This window comes from Rhinopithecus bieti, unplaced genomic scaffold (genome assembly GCF_001698545.2).
Source record: "Rhinopithecus bieti isolate Rb0 unplaced genomic scaffold, ASM169854v2 scaffold_59, whole genome shotgun sequence".
Taxonomy (NCBI): Eukaryota; Metazoa; Chordata; class Mammalia; order Primates; family Cercopithecidae; genus Rhinopithecus; species Rhinopithecus bieti.
In genome coordinates, this window is record NW_016803115.1 from 879,009 (window position 1) to 905,615 (window position 26,607).

Here is a 26,607-nt window from a genome sequence, read left to right on the forward strand (position 1 = left end):
GCTAACTACTCGAGGGATGGAAAGAAAAAACAAAGTTTATTTGTGAATTTTGGAAACTTCCTGGCTCTTCGTATATTATGTGTATATTGTGGTAAATAGGCTACTGCACAATGAGCAGAATTTTTATGTACTTAATATGCATTGCATTTGATTAGTACATAATTGCTGCAGGTTCATGTGCTTGTGTATTCTTGAGATTATAAACTCTAAAAGCTCTTTAGGATTCTCCAGGCCGGCATAGCACAGAAACATTCCAGTTAGCAAGCCTTGGAAATTACAGGTTCTCTCCGGTTTCTGAGTCCCTGAGGTTTAATGAGGTTTATGAGGGTCAGTGTAGGTTTCATTTTGACAACACAGTCAAAAATGAATGGCAGGTCAGGTGTGGTGGCTCACACCTGTAATCCCAGCACTTTGAGAGGCCAAGGCAGGCGGATCATTTGAGCCCAGGAGTTTGAGACCAGCCTGGGCAACATGGTGAAACCTTGTCTCTACAAAAAATGCAAAAAAATTAGCCAGGAGTGGTGGCGGGTGCCTGTAATCCCAGCTACTTAAGAGGCTGATGCGAGAAGATGCCTTGAATGCCGGAAGTTGAGCCTGCAATGAGCTGTGATCACACCACTGCACTCCAGCCTGGGCAACAGAGCAAGACCCTGCCTTTAAAAAAATGGCATTTTTGTGTGTGTAAACATTGCTTAGAAGTCATTTCATCAATGATAATCTAGTTGTACTGTGATTCACTTCCATATATAAATATTTTAATTGAGTCAAACCTGCCTTAAGAGAAGAAAAGAATTTCAAAAATTTCAAATTCTTATTGTCTTTATTCTTGTCCTGTCATTAAATACATTTGATTGTGCCATGCTAAGCAAAGTGGAAAATGAACTTTGTAGTCTGGATTGCCTTGCTCTGGGACCTGTGATTTAAGACATTTTTGAAATGTAGGAATGTAGCGCAGTACAAGCTCTGTACAGAGGTGGGTCTGAGTTGTGTAGATCCACCTTTGAAGCTTAAACAACTTGAGTGAGGGTTAGGGTCTCTCTCTAAGGAAAAGAATACAAAATTACACATTCCAAATTAGGTACAAATGTGAAAATTTATTAAGAATGCAAAAGAAGTAAAACAAATTACAAATTGTTCAAAATTGACTGTATCGCAAACATCACAAAATCAAGAAATACAACATTTTTGTTAACTGCCTGAAATGTTCTATAGTACTTTTTTCCTTGTATCTTTTTTTTTTTGAGACGGAGTCTCGCTCTGTTGCCAGGCTAGAGTACAGTGGCACACTCTTGGCTCACTGCATCTGCTTCCTGCAGTGAAGGAATTTCACTTTGAAATTGAGCGATTCTCCTGCCTCAGCCTCCTGAGTAGCTGGGACTACAGGTGCGGGCCACCACGCCTAGCTAATTTTTGTATTTTTAGTTGAGACGGGGTTTCACCATGTTGGCCAGGATGGTCTTGATTTCTTGACCTCATGATCCGCCAGCCTCAGCCTCCCAAAGGGCTGGGATTACAGGCGTGAGCCACCACGCCTGGCCGGCCGTGTACTCTTAAATCGCCTTTTCCTATGACAACAATTTTGTAATATTTTCTGGAAATAATAGAAAGGGTATTCTGCCTCTAGCTTGTTAGCTCAGAGTTGGTGCTTAATATTTGCCTTTGCAACTCCTTACTGATCATGTCATTTAGATTTTTAGAATCGTTATAGAATTGGAAAACCTCTCTCTTATTTATATTTCAGGACATTTCAACTTCCCTTGTGCAGCGACTAATCTTAGCTGCTCTCTGAATTGACGTCACTCATTAAATAGTGTATCATCATTATCCTTGAGTCATGATGCTGGATGTATCAGCACAGTGGGCATAGGAGTTCCTGGAAGCTGTTTTTATAGTGAGAATGACATGACTAGACTACAAAATGGAAAGTAAACCACATAACTATATCACACTAACCCAAGATAAATGTATTTCCACAATCTTAACCAACTGCAAGTGTTATAAAACATGGCCATCAGACTATATTGCTAGAGCTTCTCCCAGGACCTTAGATAGTGCTGACCAAAGTGAGGGCCATGAAGCCAAAGCTTCATCAGCTTCGTGGTAAATCCTCTTTTGTCTATGACAAACATGTTGGAATTGAACATTACACTTAGATTTGTTGCACTGATAATATACGTTCACATTCCGACATTCGTCTTATTGACACTTCCTTCCTCCTTTCTTACTCCCACTGCAAGTTGCCTCAACTTTCCCTTTCAAATTCTGATTACATCTTATCTTCCCTTTATTTCATGTTCTATTGCTTTTGCCTTGTCGTATAGGGACCATAGAGATTTCTATATACTGCTATAGCTACTGTTTTGATTCTCAATAAGAAATAATCATTAATGCAAAGTAATATTTTTTATTTAATGTAGAAATTTTAAGCCAGGGATTTTTTTTATATATTTGGAATATTCTGCAGCATATACATATCACTTTATGACTCATATATACTGACAAACAATTTTTTTTTTTACAATTTTGGTAAGTTTTCTTTTTTTTTAATTATACTTTGTGTTCTAGGGTACATGTGCACAACGTGCAGGTTTGTTACATATGTATACATGTGCCATGTTGGTGTGCTGCACCCATTAACTCGTCATTTACATTAGATGTATCTCCTAATGCTATCCCTCCCTCTCCCCCCACCCCACGACAGGCCCCAGTGTGTGATGTTCCCCTTTCTGTGTCCAAGTGTTCTCATTGTTCAACTCCCACCTATGAGTGAGAACATGCAGTGTTTGGTTTTCCACTCTTGGGATAGTTTGCTGAGAATGATGGTTTCCAGCTGCATCCATGTCCCTGCAAAGGACATGAACTCATCCTTTTTTATGGCTGCATAGTATACAGATAGTACACACATGGTGTATATGTGCCACATTTTCTTAATCCAGTCTGGCAAACAATTTTTACTGTTGGTATAAACGAGTAGAGGGAAAAGAGCACTGATTTGGGAGTCAAGCCATATAGTCCTTTCTCTGCCAGTTGAACTCCCCACATAACCATGGGTAGTGGTAGAGGCTGCCTGGGCCCCTCACAAGTAAGCACATTCATCTTTGTGATCTCTTAAATGTCTTACCACTGTGGTCCTAAGTCCTAGAACTGGGTAACAACAATGAGCCATGAGTTAAGCAGGAATTTAGTTTGGCTGAAAACATGGTTATTATGTTTTCTGTTTCAATTAAGGCAGCCCTTACAAGAAATATTAAAGCAGTCACCATATCTTTAACCAACTGTAGTTAATTTATACTTGTAGCTTATTTTATCACCAGGGAAAGATATTAAACAGAGGAACAGAAATGTAGCATTGGCAGAACTATGTGATGTTGTTACCCAGATAATACTTGGTGCCAGCCTGAGATGCTGCCCTTCTGGCTCTTCCTAGAAGAGCATCAGTGTTTGTAGTAGTGGACAGGGGTTGTAAATCACCTCATCTCCCTATCCTGCTGAAAATAGGTACTACAGAAAAGTTAATAATAATGATAGTATTATTGTATTTCCAAAAGACACTCTTCCTGGAGTTTAACTGACGAGTCTCGGAAGGGCTTTATTGCCTTCATTCATTCAAGTGTTCATTGAGCTCCTCTTCTGTGTGAAGCAGCTCTCAAGGCACTTAGAATTTGTGAAACAAAATCTTTGCTCTGGAGGGGCCAACATTCTGGTGAGAGGAGGCAACCATCAAATAAATGAACATGTCAGGGAGTAATAAATGCAATGAAAAATTAAATCAGAGGTCAATGAGTGATGGGGTTAGCATTTTATTACAGGTGGCCAGGGTAAGGCATCTGAGGGGTGTAACCATTAAACAGAGGCCCGAATCGTGTAAGAGAGCTAACCGAGCAGAAGGACTAGCCAGCATCAAGAGTCATACCCACTGGTGTTTGGGTGGCCACAGCAGCCCTTATGGAAATGTCAGTACTAAATGATGTTTTACTTCTTAAGTGAGAAGGGCTAGTTAGAGGGTCTGTTTTTCCTACTTTTTTTTCTGAATGACAGCTGAGGTTACAAGAAATGAGTCTGAATCACAAGACAGCAACTAGGCTTTTGAGTTCACATATACTTCTAACATAAGGGATACTTTTAATAGTTGGTGATTATTGATGAACTAATTGATGAATTGATTGATTAATTCATCATCTTGGCCTGGCTTCCTATGACAAAAGTGGGAAGTTACTTGTCTATTTTTTCTAAATGATACTAGGGACAGTAGTATTTTAAATAGAACCAGAGTAAAAGTAGATACCTATTTCAGTTGTAGTTTTCGATTAGGTAAAGTAGTGCCTAGATCAGACCAAGTTTACAATAAAATATTTGTTAGAATTATACTGATGAATCTCTCCAACATTAAAAGGTAGCAACTGTTTAGAAATATCTGTCATTCTTTTATTCCTTCGTTTTAAATAACAAATACTGGGTACTGTTTTACACTGGTAAATATTATTTCTTTATGGTAAAATTGTAACTTTAGAAATAGTTTTTTGTTTGTTTTGCTTATCTGAGAGGTCAAATTTTTGTAAAAAAGAAATAGATTTGCGGTCGGGTGTGGTGTCTCATGCCTGTAATCCCAACACTTTGATAGGCTGAGGCAGGCGGATCACAAGGTCAAGAGATCGAGACCGTCCTGGCCAACATGGTGAAACCCTGTCTCTACTAAAAATACAAAAATCAGCTGAACGTCGTAGCACCCGCCTGTAGTTTTAGCTCCTTGGGAGGCTGAGGCAGGAGAATTGCTTGAACCCATGAAGCGGAAATTGCAGTGAGCCAAGATCACGCCATTGCACTCCAGCCTGATGACAGAGTAAGACTCCATCTCAAAAAAAAAAAAGAACTAGATTTGCAAGCCATCACGGAATGTGTTATTTAGGAAGCAAATATTAATTACACGCATATCTTAAATTTATGATTGCAATATTATATCAGGTTAATACTTTTCACATAATTGAGTTGGAAAATGCTGGGATATTAGTTTTCTTAGAATGTAACATTTTTAGCTCTCTTTATAGTGCCTTCCCATAGTTTTTTTTTTTTTTTTTTAAGCAAATACATAATAAAGAAATTCTTTAGAAGGTTAATTTTTGTGTATTTCTTTTGAGCGCCCAGTTAGGAAGTTCTCACGTTGATCTGGGTGAACGATGATCTAAGGAGGTGGTAGTGAAGGGAAAAAACGGGTATAAATTTAATAAATATGTAGGGCTGGGTATGGTGGCTCACACTTGTAGTCCCAACTACTTGGAAGGCTGGAGTGAGAGAATATCTTGAGCCCAGGAATTTGAGGCTACACGAACTCTGATCCCACCACTGCACTCTAGCCTGTGCAACATAGTGAGACCCCTGTCCATAAACAGATGAGCAACAGGAGGGTCTACAGGTTTGGGTGACAGGCTATGAGGGCAGGGAAAGGAGAGGAATGGTCAAGGATGTGCAGAGAAGTGATGCCCAAGTACACATGGTATTTCTTCTTGGTTCAGTTTTTCTGTAATCTTCTACCATGGTAAAACCTGAGAGAGAGTTGAGATGATGACTAGCAGCGGGGTTAAAGGCTCAGTCCTTTTGGTTTTCTCTCTTTATCAAAACAAGACCATTATGGCCTTAAGTCATGAGCCTGAGTAGAAGCAACAGGACATAAACCCGTCCTAATACATTCATGTACCCTGTGAAAATGTAGCACTATTGAAAAAAAGAAGAAGAAGAAGAAGAAGAAGAAAGAGTGTTTTGTACACCAGGGGAAGTATAGTGAAGTAGTCGAAAGCATGGATTTATATCTACTCCATTCTGAATCTCATTTGTTAGTAGGTGTCCTTGGGTGAAATTTTTAACCTCTTTACCTTCGTTTCCTTACTTGTAAAGTAGAAATGTCTATAGCAGGGCCTATCTGTTCATAACCCTATAATTGTTCTCTTGAGTTGCTGGAAATTTTTTTGGATGGGTACTATTAAAATTCTAACTAATCAGATTTTCTGGTTTCTTTGGATGCTTGGAACTGCACAATTAAATTTTTAACTCCACTCTAGCAACTGTATAGACCTTACGAAGTGTACCACTTTTCCTAATCTGTCTTACTAGCCTACTCTCAGAGCAGCTCCTTTTTTTTTTCAACAAGTAAAAGGAGATTCTTCTCTTTCCCTACTAGTATATTTGCCAATGATGCTAACAAATAGATGGGCTACTCAGTTAGGTCTCAGTTTTCATATTGTTATTGAATTAATAGCATGTCCAGTAAAGAGTAGGGGAATAGCCAAAAGTAAAAGAAACTATAGAGGAAAAGTGTATTGTAAGTTCTTTAGTAAGTAGTAGTTGAATTTAATATTTAGTCCATGAACAAATATGATCAGGCATTACCTCCTTTTTCTGGGATAAATGAATTTTAAAAATAAATTTTAGAAATATTCAATCATAGCTAAACTTTATTAAATAGTATGCACCAGTAACTATTTTCTAGGTACTTTTCTTGTGTTAACGCCTTAATTTTTACAACAGTTCTGTGAAGCAGTTGCTGTCATTTTTCACATTTTACAAGTGCGGAAGTTAGGACACAGAAAGAGTAAGTGACTTGCCCAAGGCCACACAACTTAAGACGTGTCAAAGGTCACACATCTTAGAAGTGTCAAAGCTCAGATTGCAACCCTGGCAGCCTGTCTCCTCTATCCATTCTCCTAACCCTACACATACTGCCTCTCTGGAAGATATGTTATATCAGAGGCAATTTTACTCTAAAAAGTGGAGTACAGAATTATATAGAATTGTTAGTAGTGCTAATAAGCATTGAATTCATTATCATGTAGGCTTCTCTCAAATAAGAAAAATTAAGTATGATCTGTTAAAGGCTAGGTGATACATTACAAGATACACCTACCATCAGATTTTTCTCGTTACTTCATCATATTACAAATTAGAGAACCATTTTCTATAAGGTTACAATTTTATTATATTTCTTCCTAAACACCAATTTAGGTTTTTTGGTTTGTTTGTTTGTATTTGGGGTGGTGTCATTCAAAATGAAGAGACACACAGAATATTTGGTTACTGGAAAATCAATACTTCTGATTTTGACTTACTAAGATTAATATGCCCATTTAAGAGGTAAGAATGAAGTATGTGAGGTGATGGATGTGTTAATTGGCTGATCTAATCATTCTGGAATGTATACATATAACAGCACACTGTACCCCATAAATCTGTGCAATTATTATAAATTAAAAATTAAATTAATAAAAAATATTTGAGAGTAAGAGGAAAAGGGCCACAAAGGAGACTCAGAAGCAATGGCCAGTGAAGCAGGAGAAAAATCAAGAGGGTGGTGGAAGTGTAGAGAAGAGAACATCCCAGAAATATCAGATCAGCCTTGACAAATCCTGCTGCAAAGTCACATAACCTGAATTTGGGAAAGCAATCTGTTGATTTGGCAGCATGAACTCCCCAGTGACCTGGGGACTAGCCAAGAGGGGTATCAACGGAGTATTTGAGAGTAGAAGCCTGGATGGAGTGGGGAAAAGAAAATAGATTGTGAGAAAGTGGAGGCAATCACTGGACGGCCAACCCCTTGGAGAAGTTTTGCCCGAAAAGGGAGCAAAAGTAGGAAGGGAAGGAGCAGAAGGTGGGGGCATAACATCGAGAAAGTTTTTTGTTTTTTTTTTTTTAAGATGGAAGATGAGTTGTATATTGTTAGATGTTTGTAAGATAATAGACATTATCCAGGAAATTCATTGGGAGAAATTGATGATGCAGGAGGAAGAGTGGAGGACTCTTAAGAAGCAAGGCAAGGTGGGATCTAAATAGACCACATGAGGAAGTTAACCTTTGATTATAGCAGAAATATTTCATCCACCGTAAGAGGAGGATGGCAGAAAACACTGGTAGGATGGTACGTGTGGATGAGGGCATTATAATCTGTGTTCCTATGTTTTGTAATTACATGTTTTACATTGTTAACCTAGTAAGAATGAACTTACACATAGGATTTTACATTAAAATGCTAGAAAAGTTTTAAAAGCCAGAATTTTTATATTTAACTGGATCATACAAAGGAAGTTATTAAAATGACAAATTCATAGGCACAATTGATAACAATTTGCCTTATATTTTATGGGGTTGAGTAAACAATATGATAGTGTGACAGTTGCTATGACTGTAGGTTTATCTTTATCATTCACCAATTTATTTGTCAACTTAAAATCAAGAATTGATAACCAAGACCACTGGAACCATTTACCTTTCACAAAAAAAAATCCTTCCTTCCCCCAAACTGGGGGCATAGAAGTATTCTGTGTGCATCAGTGTGTGAGGTTCTCAGACTGTGTGGGGACCTCAGTAAATTCATGATGTTTGCTAATTTTATTTATGACTACCAAACCTTAGAAACCCTTAGTCACTTTTACCCTTGTTGAGGGTAAAAATGAAGTATATGGGCTTTGCTCATTTGCCTGAAAGTACAAAAGAAAGTGCTGCATTTGTAGACCATTTAAGTTCATCAGTTCCTCTCAGACCACACCTTGATAGCCATGATTCTCCATTACCTTTCCTCCTTCAACAACTCCTTAAATTCTTAAAAAATTGCTGCCTCAGAGTGAGGGATTACATTGGAAGTGACCTGAAGGAGGAAAATGAACAGGCAAGTAAGATGATATTTTGCATTTGACATTTGAAATTGTCCTTCCTTTCTGGTTTTAAATTTCAACTTTGGCAATAAATATCTCTGATTTAAGAGAGGAAATAAAGAAGTGCCTGTTACAGGTGCTGCCTGCTTAGCATTGCCTCCTCACTCCCTAAGAAGGTACCTTAAGGGGTGTTACAGTGTCTGGGCACAGGGAGCCAGGAGTGACATTAAGCACCTGGATACATGACAAAGGGATGAGCAATGACTAACTCTTTCCTCCTCTCACCCCAGACAGAGTCAAGCAGCCATTTCAATCTAGGCAAGAACAAAACATATTCTGCTGACCAAAGTCTATGGGACAGTGGGATTGCAATTTGGAGGGTTTGTGTGAAGAAAAAACTTACCCAGTTATACATACAGCAACACCGGGCGGGAGTAGGGAATCATTTATCATTGGCCTGGTATGTTTGGAAGGGTAATCTGGTGAGAGTGGCCTCTGAGTGAGGCAGATTTCCAAAGCTGAGGGCTCTCTTGGGAAGTGCTCCTTCCAGCTGGTACCTTCCACCTCAGTTCCTCTGGCATGGGCAGTGCCTCTCCACTGGCTGACCACTCATACCCTGAGCCCCAATCATGGTCTTACAGTTGTCCACCCCTCTGTTGGAATCTCTTTGCCTTTTTGGTCATCTTTTTATATATGAAGGCTTCAAGATAACCCTGGGCTAGTTCTGTTTCTCAGGGTACACATTTGATCTGTAGGAACTGTGCACCTTTACCCCACTGGGGATGGAAGTGCAGCTTTTCCCTCAAAGGACTGAGGAATTGTTATAAGCACAGAGGTAACACGATTCCGCTGACTTGCAGAAAGAGCGCTGGCAACACTAGCTGGGTGAGAACCGGTGAGGCTGGGACAGGGAGACTAACTATTCACTATCACTATTGCAGAGATCTGGCAAGAGCCAGGGAGAGTCCCTTGACATAGCAAGGAAGAGATGCATTCAACAAAAACTAATGTTTTAGATATAAGAAAATGTTACTGAATGGCTGAGGAAAAGTGAGTCATCTGCTGGGTGCCTTTTTATTTTCTAGATGCATAAAAAAGTTAACCTCATGACACTGAGATGGTGGCATAAGAAAATAGACAAGAGAAGTCATATTTGTCATCAAGGCTATATTTTGACACATTTTTTATTTTTGTGTGTATCAGCTTTCCTTCTCTTTCTTAATTTGTAAACAATTCACAAGAAATTGCATTCTGTAAGGAACATTTTTGGTTATCATTTGTTGAATGCTTTCCTTTTGCAGAGACTTGCCTTATACATTTGCTTTTAAGTAGTTTATGGTGTGTAAGACATAAAGGAAGCACACGAGTAACATTTAAATTCTTGAGGCTAATTTGAACTTTCCTTCAAAATCACAGATTCTCTGCTAGACCTCATTCTTGTTTGTATTGAAGTTTGTCCTACATAATCCTTCCTGTCACCATTTCCAGTCGCACAGTTTGATATTTATTTTAAGCACCTGCTCATGAAAAGTAGAATTTTAGCAACAATTAAAGTAGCATAAGGAGGGTTTCCATTTGAGATCAGTGCTGCTCGGTAGCTTTCCTTTGAATATCCTTTTCTTTCATGCTTTTTCACTTACGTTTTGGCTGTGAGAATAAATCTAGGAAAACTGCTGTTTGGCCTTTTAGTACACTGCCAGTTCTGGCAATTACAAACTAACTGGTTTTGTACTAAACGCCACTGAGATAAAATAAATGAGTCTGATTAAAGCTTGGAACCCCTGAGCACTACAAATGTAAAATTTTCAACAGAAGCCATTTGCTGAAACTGAGGCTCCTCTAGCAGATGGGTGAAAGTTAAACATAAATCGCACTATTTTTTTTTCTTTTGGTTCAGTCGTTTTAAAGATAGTATAAAAATTTGTGCTACATCCATTACAATACTCTTCTGGCAAATGTTTCAGGGCTGTTTTGGGCATTCTGAGAGCTTTGAAATTGGAGTCGTGCTATGCTTTATTATATGAATTCATTCAACATGTGGAAACAGATTCTTATCAGCTTAAAAATTTTCTTTGGTGCTAGTGTTTCCACTATTGAAAATAATCATGATAAATAATCACCAAATATTCACAAAGGGACATAATCTGTATTTGAAATCTGTAATGCTGGGCTATGGGAGAGTAATACAAATCACATCCGTAATAGGACTCATTCATTTAGTATTTGAGTTTTCTTTACAGTATTTTAGTTTCTCATGTACTGTCTCATCATTTAGATAATACACACACACAAAAAGAATGGTGTTTTTATTCTTCAGTGGAATGACTTATGTACCATTTAATGTAATCACTCCTAATTGATATTAACTTGCAAGAACCATGATGACCTTATTAGCCATCCCATAATACTTAGTTATTTCTTGGCATAGCACTAAGTATTTATTTTACAATTTAATTTAGTAGTTCATGTATCTCTAAAGAAATCTCCAATTTTTATTTATTTTACCTTTTTTTCTGGTTCCTAAGATTATTTATCAAATGATAGTTACCAGAAGAGATCACAGGAAATTTCAGCATCGTTAGAAGAATGGGGAAGTTACCAGACAAATATCTAATAGTTTAAAGGTTATCTAAAATATTTATCAGAAAAGATAATATGTATTTGCCTCATTTTTTAACCTTGAAATTTATTGTTATTGCTATTTACAGGATCAGGTTCATGTCGCTTTAGTTATTCAGACCCCAGCATCATCGTGTTATATGCCAAGAATAACTCTGCGGACTGGATTCAGCTAGAGAAAATTAGGTTTGTTGTAATTTAAAGTATTTTCTTAAATTCTGACATAGATGGAATTCTACTCTCCTATATGCCTTTAATCTAGCACCAACTTTTTCTTTAGGGTGAAAAGGACTCTGGTTGTTAATTATGTTGAATTCTATGGATGCGCATATTATGACCGACACTGTTCGGAGAAGATATTATTAAAAGTGTCATTTTCCATTCAGAACTTCCTCCTGTCAGCAGTACTTATAACAAATTATGTTTGGTAAAAGTAAATTTGCGATCATAGCTTTTATGATAACATTCTCCACAAAATAATATCACCACCCATTGCTCTAGGTGGCCTAACTCCGGCCTGCCTTATGGTCTGGAAGTACATCAGATGACTACTTAAATCCCTTCCAGTCTGTGATGATATTGAGTTAATAGCCACAGGGCCCTTCATCTAATCTCCAGTTCTGTCACATCCTTTCTAACTTCCCTAAGGCCAGTTCTAAAATTCTATTGTCATAATTGTGATGTGACTTGTAATTACATATTACATTTTCTTTATTAAAAAATATCCCTCAATAAGAAAATAAGGTAGGATGCTTGAGGATGAAGAAATTCGTTCATGTGAAAAAGATTTGGCTAGATTAGCAAAACTCAAATTATGTTTGCCACTACTGAAGAGTTTAAACCGTGAAATAAAATTCTAAATGGATACTTAATTTTAGGTATAAGATATTTAAAGGAAAAAAATAGCTTAAACTTTTATAAAGCGATTATTATAATTGGGTTAGCTCTTAAGTTAGCATAACCTAAGTGGAATATTTTCTTATCAGTTTTGTGACAGCTTTCTTTTTTTCTACCAGCTATTCTCTTTATTATAGTTCCATATTAAAAGAACTATTATTTAGGGTAGTAGAATAAATATTAGGCTGTCAGTATAATACTAAGCCAGTTTGTCTAAAGTTTCTTTGGTAGTGGTGTTTAAAATAATAATAATAAAACTTTACAAATCTTTAGTCTAACCAAAAACCGAGAAAAGTGTTTCTAACTCATGGATTTTAATACATTGTCTCTCTCTGTGTCAGGACAAAATATAATGTATGGGCACCTGATACAAACTGAGCGCTGACATACTGTGACAATTTTATAACAGAACATTTTGCTATTCTTTGTAATTTCTAGTAGTTATGAAAATGCATTCATATTAAATATTTCTATAAATGGCTTTAAACAAAGAAGCATAAATATTGAAAATTTACCTGTATTTCCATTTTTCCATTTTTTTCTCTTTCTAGTATGCTATATATCATAGTTTAAGTAAACTATGGTACATATTTCTTGCTGGAAAACAGCTACAAGTTTTTGATATGATGAACAATGAAACTACATATTTACTTAGAACATATAAAGATTGTGTTCAGCGGAACCCATCTATTTTTCACTAAATGGTACTTTAAGTTTTAGGCCATGTACCAAACCAATGCAAATTTCCCTTACCATTGGAGGTTAGAGTGAAAGTGCTCCTAATCACTACCTAAATATATTCTCTTCATCAATTTCAATTCTTTGGGAAGTTAAAAGCATAGTCATCATGAAATATTTTAAAAGAAAAGGGAATTGATTACCCCCAAAGGTAAGGTACACCATCTATAACTATGGTGACAATTTTACAGATATATATGTGCTTCATTGGTGAGTGAGAAATATGGCTCTTCTCTAGTCCTTTCAAAACTGATTTATGACAAACCCAGGGTACCGCTAGTTTGCATTTTAGTACCACTTTTAATCTTAGCAAAGGCAATCATTTTTACTACAGCAGGTTTCTACTTTGGTGGAAGAAAATGTTTAATAAAAATATTTTATTATATAGCAGAAGGATCTAGATTCTAGTAGAGGTAATATAGAAAATCATGTTATATCATGTTTTTAAGGATGATCTATATGAAATGGTGAGGTATTATAAGTGAGAGCATTTAATTATGGCAAATCTCACATTTGATACAGACTAAACATATGAAAACATATCTGGTTAGTAGAAATAAAAATAATTTAGATTGATTATTAAACATATTGCACACAGTGGTTTCTAATAGGTGAATAATTTCAAAGTAAGAATCAACATTAAGATCACAGCTTTGCCAGGCACGGTGGCTCACGCTTGCAGTCCCATCACTTTGGGAAGCTGAGGCAGAAGGGATCACTTGAGCCCAGGAGTTTGAGACCAGCCTGGGCAACATAGCAAGACCTATTTCGATAAAATAAAATAAAATTAGCTGGGTCTGGTGATGGATGCCTGTAGTCCTAGCTACTCAAGGAGGGAGGATCACTTGAGCCAGGAGTTCAAGATGACAGTGATCTGTGATAGCACCACTGCTCTCCAGCCTGTACAACAGACCAAGACCCTGTTTCAAAAAAAAAAAAAAATCACCCTTTTATACTTTTTCTCCTTATTATTGAGTAACCTGTTTTAGATTGTATGTTTGCCATGTGCAAAAAATTGTGCTGGATATACTTTGTGATTTGTAATTTTTTTACATAAGCCATAAGAGTATGTGCCATTTTCTCTTTAATTTTTCCCTTACTGACTTACTTGAGCATACTTAGTGCCTGACTTGTGTTCCATGTAAACCTTTTGTAGGTATTTATTACTTGAACTGTCATCATTCCATATGAAAATCTTAATAGTCAGCAAATATTAAAAGATTTAAGGGCTACGAGATTGTGGGTATTTTATCGGTAATAAATATAACATTCTTGAGATCATGAAACTACAACCTTAAGAAACAAAATTCATCTCTAAGAAAGAAAAAGTCAACATTGCTGAACTTCCCATCTCTCTCTATGTTCCAGAGCCCCTTCCAATGTCAGCACAATCATCCATATCCTCTACCTTCCTGAGGATGCCAAAGGGGAGAATGTCCAGTTTCAGTGGAAGCAGGAAAATCTTCATGTAGGTGAAGTGTATGAAGCCTGCTGGGCCTTAGATAACATCCTGATCATCAATTCAGCTCACAGACAAGTCATTTTAGAAGATAGTCTCGACCCAGTGGACACAGGCAACTGGCTTTTCTTCCCAGGAGCTACAGTTAAGGTTAGAGCTCTTTTTGGTTTGGGGGTTGTTTTAATCCTTCATCTCCTTTCTAAAAGTGAAGCTCAATAAACCAAATTGTATAAAGATAACGATTTTACCAAAACAACTATTAAAAGAATAGATAATATACTTATTTATCTTACCGTACCTTTTAAGGATGGAGAGTCATTGGTATAAAACATTCACTTATTCATTCATTTAACAAGTATTTTTGAGAACTCACTGTGCCATGTACTGGACTGAACCCAGAGAATATAACCACAAAAAGTCAGATGTGTCTCTTCCTATTGTGTGGATGTCAGTTTAGTTGGGGGGAGTTAAATATGTCAACATGCAAATACGAAACAGCCTAATGGTTATGATTTGCTGGGAAAGTTCAGAGTATTGAGAAAGTACAATATAACAGTACCAAATGCAGACTTGGGGGTTACAAAGGCAGGGTAGGAGAAAAGGGACTCCAAGTAGAGACTCAACAGTACTTTAGAGTTGACCAGGTAGGAGGAATCGTGTATCTAGATTTATAAATCAGATACATTAAGGCTGGGTTGTGGGCTGTGTGTGTCCCTCCTCCTCCCCAGGATTCATACATTGAAATCCTAACTCCATTACAATGGTATTAGAGGTGGGACCTTGGGAGGTAATTAAGTGACAAGGGTACAGACACTCCAGAAGCACATTGAGAACCAGAAAGTGGCCCTTATTGAACACCAAATCTTCCAGTGCCTTGGTCTTGGACTTCCCAGCCCCCAGAACTATAAGAAATATTTGTTGTTTAAGCCACCCAGTCATAGTACTCTGTTATAGCAGCCCAAACTAAGGCTGGAAGGTGAGAGCACAAAGTAAAAGTCTTAGGCAAAATTCAGAATAGTTGTCTAATACATTTTAAGTTGAGACTTGTGATAGAAAAGTCTGAAGACATGGCCAGTGACAAGACCTTGAAGATCTTGCAAGAGTCTGTAGAGTTTGAATTTTTATCTTGAAGGTGATAGAGAGCCACTGAGGTGCTTTAAACAGGAGCCAATCATATTTGTTTTTGAAATATCCCTTTGAGGATAGAAGACGGAATGGAAGGAAGAAAGAGTGCATCCAGAGAAACCAAATAGGAGGCTTCTTATAGTAGTTCAATGGGAGATCATATTGGCCAGAATTAGGAGTGAGAGGATGGAAAAATGTGGCTATTTCAGTTTTTAGGACAGGGAACAGAAAAGGTTGGGGACATATTGAGAAGATGAAAGAATGTTAGATGTCAGGGACAAGGTGTAGGCAACTGGGTAGACAGGTGCCATTCATTGAAAAGGAAACATAGTGAAGAAGCAGTTTTGCTAGAAGTTGGTGAGTCCCTTTGGACATATCAATTTTGATTATCTTGAGGGAAAACAAGAAGAATGATTTGATGGGAGGGTAGATATTTGGGTGAGAAGCTCAGAGAAAGATCCAAATTTGGCAATCATTAGGCTTATGAATGGGAATTGAAATCATGGGCTTGCCTGCCCGGAGAGTGCATGGAATATGAAATTGCACTTGGGTGATATGAAAATGCCATGAGACCCTCAACTGTATCCTCTCAAGTTTCTAACATATGAAAATAAAATACAAACACAGCTTGGAGAATTTTTTAAAATGTGTCTCACAGCTACAGAACATCCCGAGCTAGAAAGGGGTGAGGATCACAAGAAAAGTAGCAAGTAGAATAGAAAGATCAAGAATGCTCACCTCCTTTTAATAATAGAGTTGAGCACCAGAAAAACTATTACAAATTATTTGGTGAACCCTCAACACAGGAACTCTCCTGATGCAAATGACTTCTTGCTTAACAAGTCAAACCCTAGTCATGTTGCTTTGATTTGAAAGTATACTAATTGACGTTAAGAACAGGCATTCTCTTTGCTCAATACAAGCAGTAAACCATATGGAAATTTATTCTGACAGAATCTGAAGTCATGGCTCCTTAAAGAGCCATGGATTTCTTTTGTATGAGTCTAGAAAAAAACATTTGTCAGAATAGCCTATGTCATATCCCACTACCACTTGATTAAAAGAGGAATTTCTGCTGTCATTGTTCAACATTGGCAAGCAGATGCAAAAACCCAGGAGACCTCAGGGCCTGGGATTCACATTTTGCCATGATGATCATTTATCATTTGGTCTGAGTACCCTTTATGGCATAAATGTACTTTCTGTTTCATTTTACAAGCCATTACACTAATCTAATTAGCTATTCGGTTTCTCATTGCATGTATTTGGTACCACCCATGATAAAAATGCATGAAGTGTGGTTTTGCTTCGGTAGTAATTTTGATTATATTACAACTTTATATGGAATATGCTTTGCTTTGTGGTCCCTCATCCTACTCATAAGCTTTCCAATCACACGTTTGAGACTTGCCAAGTGACCTATGTCTATTAAGGAAAAAAAATCATTGTAGTAATGATTTATAACATTATCTTTGACTTGGCTATTGGATAGAAATTTTCTCTGATGTTTCTTTTAAAACTTCAAATAAATGCATTAATAAAATCTAAGAATTTGTCATTTTAATTCATTTACATGACTGCCCTTTTTTTTGGTTTCACCATCTGAGAATGAAAGAATTGCTTTTGCCAAGTGATTTAGAATTCTAGAAATAAAAATTGTTTCTTTAGACTATATGCAACTTCTTTGTCAAATATTGTTTCTTTACTTGACGGCCTCTGAGGTGAAAGCTAAATACAGCAAATTAGAAAGCATATCTCAGTGTTCCTATTGGTCACAAGGTGTGTTTTAAGCATTGCTTTATTTTGGACTTTTAGTTTTTAGAGTTGTATTATTTGTTCAACCTACTCATTAAATGTTTCCAAGATGGCCAGGCACAGAGGCTCATGCTTGTAATCCCAGCATTTTGGGAGGCCAAAGTGGAAAGATCACTGGAGGCCAGAAGTTTAAGACTTGCCTGGACAACATAGAGAGACCCTGTCTCTACAAAAAAAAAAAAAATTAGCCAGGCGTGGTGGTGCACACCTGTAGTCCCAGCTACGCCAGAGGCTGAGATGGGACCATTGCTTGAGCCCAGGAGTTCAAGGTGCAGTGAGCTATGATCTGAAAAAAAACAAAAAAAAATTCCAAGGTGTTTCCATCTTGATTATCTCAAAGAGTACATCTAACAGCAATGCTTAATTACAAAATGGAGCTATTTATGAAAAAATTTCCAAGCACAGTTAGGATTACCTTTGATCAAGTAATGAAAGCTACTTTTATTGAACACTTACTCTTCTAGGCACTCACTATTCCAGACGCACACACACATCATCATCATCGTCGTCGTTATCATCATCATCTTCATCATCATCATCATCTCATTTAACTGGATCCTCATAAACCTTTAAAGAAGATGCTGTATTAGTCCCATTTTTCTATGTGTAAAGTGGAGCATAGAGGGTGTTAAATACCTTGTCCAAAATACATCTCTCACCAGTAGCAGGATAAGGATTCAAATCCAGGAACTGACTTTAGAACTCTTGCTCTCAGTTGCCACATAGCTTTGCTCTCACAAGTAGTGACTAACTGACATGTTTCTTGATTGTCTTGTGTTTCTTCCCAACATATACCTGTTAAATTATCTGCATGTTTTCTCCGCCATCACTCTCTGGCTGTAGGTTAAAAGATTCATGTTTTTCTCATGTCTCTTGATCTTGCTCCAGCTTTGTTTCATGCGTACCACCTGTTCCTTCCTCCAGAAGACTGATTTTGTTGTACGTTACAGTTTAACAAGTGCATCCCAAGCACTGTTTGCTTCCCTTTCTTCCACATCGTAACAGCTGATTTTGTTTTCAGAATTCTAGTCACTGGCTCATCTTAGGCACTGATGGGCAACCTATTGTGTATTTAAGGAGGAATAAGTATTAAAATATTTCCTTTATGAAGGCAGGGGGTGTTTTCAGTAATCTACAGAGGAGGTGAAATAGAGTAGGGGCCTTGGAACAATAAAGAAAGAGAAATCAACAGTCTAATGTAGCCAACTGCCTGGCAAGATGTTGGAACCAAGGATCATCCAAAGGGATGCCACTGGCAAAAACTCTAGCATCATTCCTTAACACATACTACATTATGCTGCCTCCATGCTTAAGACCTTTGATGACTTCCTATGTAGGCCTAGAGGATACAAGCCAAAATCCCTCACTTATAATTCAAGGCCCTTTCCAATTTTCATCCAGCCTAATTTTCTTTTCCTTTTTTTTTTTTTAAATCTTTTTTCATCCTTTATTTTTCTTTTAATTTTCCTGGATTTTGTTATATTTCTTTTATATATGCATACTTTAAGTTCTGGGATACATGTGCAGAACATGCAGGTTTGTTACATAAGTGTATGTGTGCCATCGTGGTTTGCTGCACCTATCAACCCGTCATCTAGCTTCTAAGCCCCACACGCATTAGGTATTTCTCCTAATGCTCTCCCTCCCCTTGCTCCCCAACCCCCTGACAGGCCCCAGTGTGTGATGTTCCCCTCCCTGTGTCCATGTGTTCTCATTGTTCAACTCCCACTTATGAGTGAGAACATGTGGTGTTTGGTTTTCTGTTCCTGTGTTAGTTTGCTGAGAATGATGGCTTCCAACTTCATCCATGTCCCTGCAAAGGACATGAACTCATTCGTTTTATGGCTGCATAGTATTCTATGGTGTATGTGTGCCACATTTTCTGTATCCAGTCTATCAATGATGGGCATTTGGGTTGGTTCCAGGTCTTTACTATTGTAATTAGTCATCCAGCATAATTTTCATCCTCATCTCCTGATCCACTGTGCTCCAGCGTCACAAATACAGCCAACTCAGAAATTGTTACTTGCATTCCTTTAGGTGTGGTTTTCCACATGTCTTTATTCCATTCCTAGTAATTCCCCTCCATCCTTAGGGGCTCAGTTCAAATGCCATTGTCTCTGGGAAGTTTTGCATAGCTAATATCTCCCTCCTCTTTGTGCTAGTGAAACCATTAAGTTTAACAAACAGGACTTGTCAGGATGGAGACAGGTGACAGAAAAAAAATGCCACTCTTTTTCCACTGGTCATTCAAATTTGCTGTGGCAGCTCCTTTATCCCTGCCCTCTTTGCATGAAACTGGGATAGCTCCTAAGACTGCGGATAGACCAAAAGAGTCATCTAGTTACTTTAGTCTCTCAGATATCTCAGTTCACTATCAATATGATCAGTTAATGATGATAATGCAAGCTCCAGATTTCATCCACAGCTGCTCACCTCCAGCATTGGAGGTGGGGACAGTAATCAGCTCCTTCTCCCTCCTCACTCACCACCCCCAATCCTAACTAGTTTCAGATTCTTAACCCTCCAGGGTTGGATCTGGAAGAAGAAGACAAGGCAAGAGGCATGTATTATTGTGAGCTGGCATTGATTCCAGGGCCTGGCAAGTGATCAAAACTGGCTTTCTATTGAATCTACCAGTAGGTTCTCTGGAAATCCTCCCACTCTTCACCAAAGCTAGGGCTCACTCACCCCAGCATCTCTCACGCAGGTCATGCATGCTTCCTCTCTTAGCATTGCACCTCTGGCTAATGAATACAACATTTTTGTGCTGAGGGCTCCTTGCCCCTTCATAATCCCACTGGGGCAGGATCTTAGACAGCCTAGAAAAGCTGGAAAAAATATCAAGAGGATCTAATTTATAAGACAGGAAGATTAATTTTTAATTCAGTGATGACTTAAAGACACTGCAAATGTTATGAAAGAGACTGGATATAACACAATTGTTAAAACTGGTCTGGGTTCAAATCTTGGCTTAACCATTTGTTAGCCATGTGGTCTTGGGTTGTTGCAGGAAGTCAGGGACCCCTAACTGAGGGACCAGCTGAAGCCATGGCAGAAGAACAAATTGTGAAGATTTCATGGACATTTATTAGTTCCCCAAATTAATACTTTTGTGATTTCTTATGCCTGTCTTTGCTGTAATCTCTGAACATAAATTGTGAGGATTTCATGGATACTTATCACTTCCCCAGTGAGTATCCTTGTGATTTCCTATGCCTGTCTTTACTTTGGTCTCTTGATCCTGTCATCTTCTTTGTAAGCTGAGGAGGATGAATGTCGCCTCAGGACCCTGTGATTGTGTCAGCTGCACAAATTGTTTGTAGAGCATGTGTGTTTGAACAATATGAAATCTGGGCATCTTTAAAAAAGAAGAGGATAACAGTGATGTTCAGGGAACAAGAGAAGTAACTTTGAACTGGCCGCCAGTGAGCCGGACGGAAACAGAGCTATATTCCTCCTCTTTCATAAGCAAATAGGAGAAATATTGCTGAATTCTTTTTCTCAGCAAGGAACATCTGTGAGAAAGAGAATGTGCCCTGAAGGTAGGCCTATAGACGGCCCCTTTTAAGGCGTCCCATCTTTTATGGTCAAAGCCGATGGGATGAAATAAGCCCCGGTCTCCTATAGTGCTCCCAGGCTTATCAGGTGGACAAAATTCCCACCTAATAAATTATGGTCAGACGGGTTGTCTGCTCTCAAACCCTGTTTCCTAATAAGATGTTATCAATGACAATACGTGCCTGAAACTTCATTAGCAATTTCGGAAACAGAGCTATATTCCTCCTCTTTCATAAGCAAATAGGAGAAATATTGCTGAATTCTTTTTCTCAGCAAGGAACATCTGTGAGAAAGAGAATGTGCCCTGAAGGTAGGCCTATAGACGGCCCCTTTTAAGGCGTCCCATCTTTTATGGTCAAAGCCGATGGGATGAAATAAGCCCCGGTCTCCTATAGTGCTCCCAGGCTTATCAGGTGGACAAAATTCCCACCTAATAAATTATGGTCAGACGGGTTGTCTGCTCTCAAACCCTGTTTCCTAATAAGATGTTATCAATGACAATACGTGCCTGAAACTTCATTAGCAATTTCAATTTCACCTCATCTGGTGATCCTGTGATCTCGCCCTGCCTCCATTTGGTTTGTGATATTGTATTACCTTGTGAAGTATGTGATCTCTGTGATCCACACCCTATTCGTGCACTCCCTCCCCTTTTGAAAATCGCTAATAAAAACTTGCTGGTTTTACGGCTATGGGGGCATCACGGATCCTGCCGACATGTGATGTCTCCCCTGGACACCCAGCTTTAAATTTCTCTCTCTTGTGCTCTTTCCCTTTATTTCTCAAACCAGCCTAGACACTTAGGAAATAGAAAAGAACCCGTGTTAAACATCAGGAGCAGGTTCTCCTGATGTTGGGTAAGCTATTTAACTTCTCAGTGTCCTTGCCTATAACAGGAATAAAAATAGCATCTGCCTCATGTTGTCATGACTCAATAAGAAAATATTAAATAATAAATACTGTTAAAGTATAGTAGTTTTATTAACTACAAATGATTTTTTGTTTTTTAGTTTTTATTTCTATTTTTTGAGACACAGTCTTCCTCTGTCACCCAGACTGGTATGCAATGGCATGATCTCGTCTCACTGCAGCCTTCACCTCCCAGATTCAAGTGATTCTCATGCCTCGGCCTCCTGAGTAGTTGGGACTACAGGCGTGCGCCACCACACCCGGCTATGTTTTGTACTTTTAGTAAAGATGGGGTTTCTCCATGTTAGCCAGGCTGGTCTTGAACTTCTGACCTCAAGTGATTCACCTGCCTTGGCCTCTTAAAGTGCTGGGATTACAGGCATGAGCCACTGCTCCTGGCCTACGAATGACTTTTTTAATGCTACTGTCAATAAAACAAGTGAATACACAGAGTAGTGAGTATGTGAACTCTCCACTGCTGATCTTAAACATAATGTTGACAGTGGCAGGTCAAATAGGAAAGATAAAAATAAACCATTGTCATTCATAGTACATTTTACTCTTGTCTTCTTTAGATATTTCTGTTTTTGGCGGGGGGAATATCTAAACCATTTCATCCTAGCCTATTCTTGTTTATCTCAGGTAGGGAAGAATGATATAGGACCAAATATGGTAATTAGCTTCAGGACTTTATATGATTTGCAGAATTGCAATTACAGTTCACCAGTTTAAATCGGCCCTAGGTTCGTAGAAGGCTTTACCATCTGTTGACGTTTTTTAGTAATTAATATGAAGTAGATGTATAACACTATCAGCTTTTAATGTAGAACCTGGCCTTATATTTGTTGTGCTTTTTGAATTGGGGTTGGAAAGCTGAGGAGGACTGTAAATGGTTACAGAATTAATCTATTCTTCTATGTCACCATCTGTTTCTCCTCCTTTCTTTTTCCAAGTCCATGGCCTTGCCTGATTCATCTTGCAGTGTTTTTACAGAGAACTTCCCATGTGGAGGAAAAGGTGTACCACATTCCTATCCTTCTTCTAATTACCATCATAATTTTTTATTTCCCACAAATCCCTAAGCAGCCCTTTGTTCACTACCAAGGAGGTAGGGCTTTAAATACCAATAAATATAGTGCTACAAGTTCAAAAGCTCCCCAGAGCCCCACCCTCATTAGTAATCTCCCAGAGTAAGCAGCTCATGCACTCAGCAAAGGAAGGTGCCTGAAACTCACTCAGTATCAAATCACCTGTCGCAATTGTTGTTAACGATGACTTTGCCCTCTTTCACAGAATATTGTATCTTTCTTTGTATTTGTGTACATGATTTCCAGAATAATCAAGTATATTTTTCCAGCTGCTCCTATTCTAAAGATAAGGGATACACTGTATCAGCTCATCATCTGCAGTTACTAGAATAGCTATTCCTGCCAGGCAGTCCCTCTGTCACATGGCTGTGGGTGTTTGTTCTACATTTAAGAACGAAAGGCACATTCTTCCTACCCATAGTGGGGGAATGATTAATCTCAAGGAACATCTGGTGCACCAGCTCTGTGAGAATGGTCTTGGTTTTGCCGTCAAGGATTAAAAGATATGAACTGATTTTTTTTCACTCCTTCCATTTACAGCATACAGTAACAAGATTCAGCATATCACCTTGAGCAGAATTCTCATATCCAGGAATGATACTTGCAGTGGCATGAGCACTACATAGATACTGGATAGTAATGAATAATAATAACAATAAATAGTAGTAACCATAGTTATGATAAATAATAGTAATAATAATGATAGTAAAGTATTGATAGCATTTCATGAATGCTTTGTAGATGCCAGCACCATGAGGAAGATCTTGCCATACAGTTTTATATCTAGAGTAGATGGACATTGTGTGTCTGTAAAAACCCTGGATGCTCAGTGCTTAATTTTCCTTAGTCACTCTTGAAACATCTGGGCAAGTCCATCAAAGTCATCTCTTCCCAACCTCTCAAATACACATCCTGCAATCTGAGAATATTCTTAATTTTAAGTTGAAAGAAAAACATTAGATGTAAGTTTTCAGAGGGTCAGCCTGGAGCTGCTGCAGCTGCCTGCTTTCTACAAGTTATCAGTCTCCACAAGTTTCCACAAGTATGCAGCCCACCAAGAGCTGCAAAGGTCAGTGAAGCGCGTCGCAGAGAACCCAGGAACAATTGATTTGGAAAGAGCTGTGAGCAGGGCTTTTTGTTTTATTTATTTATTTATTTTTGTTCTGTTTTCCTCATCCTTTAATAATACCCCATGAAGCAGTATTTCTGAATGGATCAATATGCCGTGGAAGTGGATACTGGTCTGGCAGCTGCTGCATTTTGTTTGTTTATGCTCATCTTTGGTGGCAGCCAAAATTTTTATTTTGAAAGCATGAATCATCCTTGAACACTTGGTGTGTGTGTGTGTGTGTGTGTGTGTGTGTGTGTGTGTGTATGTTTTCAAAAGAGAAAAAAGGAGTGCTTTGCTCACTCACAGTTAATAAATGTTTGTATCTGCTCAGCTATCCTGGTTACCCTCAGCTTGCAAAGGCATAAATCACTGGTTTCTGTCAACTCTGGAAATGACCTACAGATTAAATGCAGATCACGGTGAGATAGGTGCTTTCCACATATTTTTTTATTTTTAAGAAATCTTCCCACTCTGATGGCTGTGCCTGCACCTGCTAATCTTTTTCTATTTATTACCCTAGTTCATTGTGTGGATAGCAAAGAATTCCAGATTACCCTTTCTACACATTTATGTCAACTTGTTTTAAGAAGTAAATCAGCACTAAATGATTATTCTGTTATGAAGATTTGTCCTTTAGAATAGGCTGTGATTTGATCACGTGTATTTAAAAGAAGTTTTATTTTTAAAAAAGTAATTTGTTAAATTTTGCAAACTAATATCAAGGATTTGGAGTAACTAAGCTACTGAATTTAGAAGGGTCATATCTTAATGTTTCCTCTACTACTACTTTGAATTTGACTGCCTCGCCATTATTACCTTTACTATTGATAAATATCCAATAATAAAGACAATCTTTCTAGTTTAACAAACATCAAAAGGCCCTAATGAAGATGACAGACATTAGGTAAATCAACGACCAATTAAGGGGAAGCATTAGGTCTGAACACAAGAGTCTATTAATTTTCTGTTGTTCTTGTACCTTATGCATTTGCCAAATTCATTGTCCCAGTGGATACTAGGCAAGTCTCCAGTCCTGAATAAGAGCTGAATCTTTTATTCTGGGCTTCTGCTGTCACCCATCTAGTACTGTTGTCACAATTGCTGAACCATCAATGGAGAAAAAAGGTCGTTATATCAAATTATGAAAAAATAATAATTTGTCTGAAAAATTTAGCCTTAACACGAGGTAAGGCTAATGAAAAAAATCTAAGACAAATGGTGAAAGGGAAGATCACACTCAAGGTAGAATTCACCTTTAAACCTACTTTTTTGGAGTATAACCCCCTGGCACAGCAATACTATCATACCTAATTCATCTTCCAAGCAATGTTCGATTGGGCACCTCAGAAAAAGGTTTCAGCAATTCATTTGATGGTTTTATGTTCTGACAATATACAGGACAAATAAGAGAAAATCAGATTTACTTTTCAGAAATGTGCTTTGCATTATCACTGTACTGGAAACCATCTAGTGTGTAACTTGAGGGATTTGAGTGGTGGCTTTCTGATGAGGATAAACCTGAGCTCAGTTAGACTTGTGGCTAGTCCATGTTCCCATGTCTTTTTTCATTAAGAATCAGAATGTTAACTGTGGTTTTCTGGCCAGATTCCAGCATGGTTAATTGCATGCTGTCTACCTAAATTCCCTTTGCTTGGGATGTTCTTCACTTTGGATCATATTGCTCTTATTGTCATGTTTCCCCCAAGAGGTGGGTACATGATATTGTAGAATGAGCCAGAATATAATTTGTTAAGCTAATAAGAGTACTTTGGGGATGAAGGGTTAAATGTAAGTAGTGTGCTTTTCACAATTCCCCCCAATGAGGCCTATTTGTACAGTAATTAATGTGGAATAACATTAGTGAAACATGGAAATGAGCCAGATCACCATGACAAGAGTGGCAATAGCACAGAAACAACTAATTTTGATAATTTATACAGAAAATAAACATTTAAACAAATATGCAGAAGCTCCCTGCCTAATGCATCTTTTGCCTTATTTATTTATTTGGTCCGAAACTGACACATTCAATCACTAATTGAGTTAACACAATATTCAGGAGGTGAAATTTATTCCAAATGAATGATAAAAACAGTTACAGTTTCTGTCATCTTTGTACCTAGCATGGCACCTAGAACAATAGCTTGCATAGTGACATTCATTTGTTAAAGTAAGGTTTGTTAATGAATGAAGATGGGGGCAAAAAAAAAAATCAGGAGGGAAATAGTGTTTACAGATTTCCTAAGATGCAGCAATCTTTAGGCATGTTCTCTGCAGTATTTTATCTAATACTCACAATTATCCCCATTTCACAGATGAAAAAACAGAGGCTCGGAGATGCCAAATGACTTCCCCAAGATCAAACAGCTTTAACTTTCAAAGCCAGTTCTATTTTACTATAAAACCCAACCACTCCATGTTATCTTGCAGCCTCCCATGCTGTGCCTGGCATCTTTGCCCTTAATTTGAGGAGGCAAGTCTGAAAACCTCTAACACTGTGAAAGTCAAGTTGATCCCCAAAGACAAGGTTAACAACAGCCCTATGGAATTTTACATTGTTATCTGCCTCTCATTACTCCAATTCAAATCTGTCACTATTGCCGTTTTAGAGTTGTCATAATTATTGCCAAGTGATTATATACTTGTCAT

The 26,607-nt window shown here is 38.0% G+C and overlaps 1 protein-coding gene across 1 annotated transcript in view; it reads left to right on the forward strand.

Moving 5' to 3' along the window:
* The window catches only part of RELN (reelin), a 529,597-nt gene that overhangs the window by 274,305 nt on the left and 228,685 nt on the right, over window positions 1–26,607 (forward strand). The window contains exons 9-10 of the mRNA XM_017851861.1: window positions 11,345–11,441; window positions 14,259–14,499. Coding sequence (XP_017707350.1) covers window positions 11,345–11,441; window positions 14,259–14,499 — 338 coding nt within the window. The remainder of the gene's footprint in view (window positions 1–11,344; window positions 11,442–14,258; window positions 14,500–26,607) is intronic.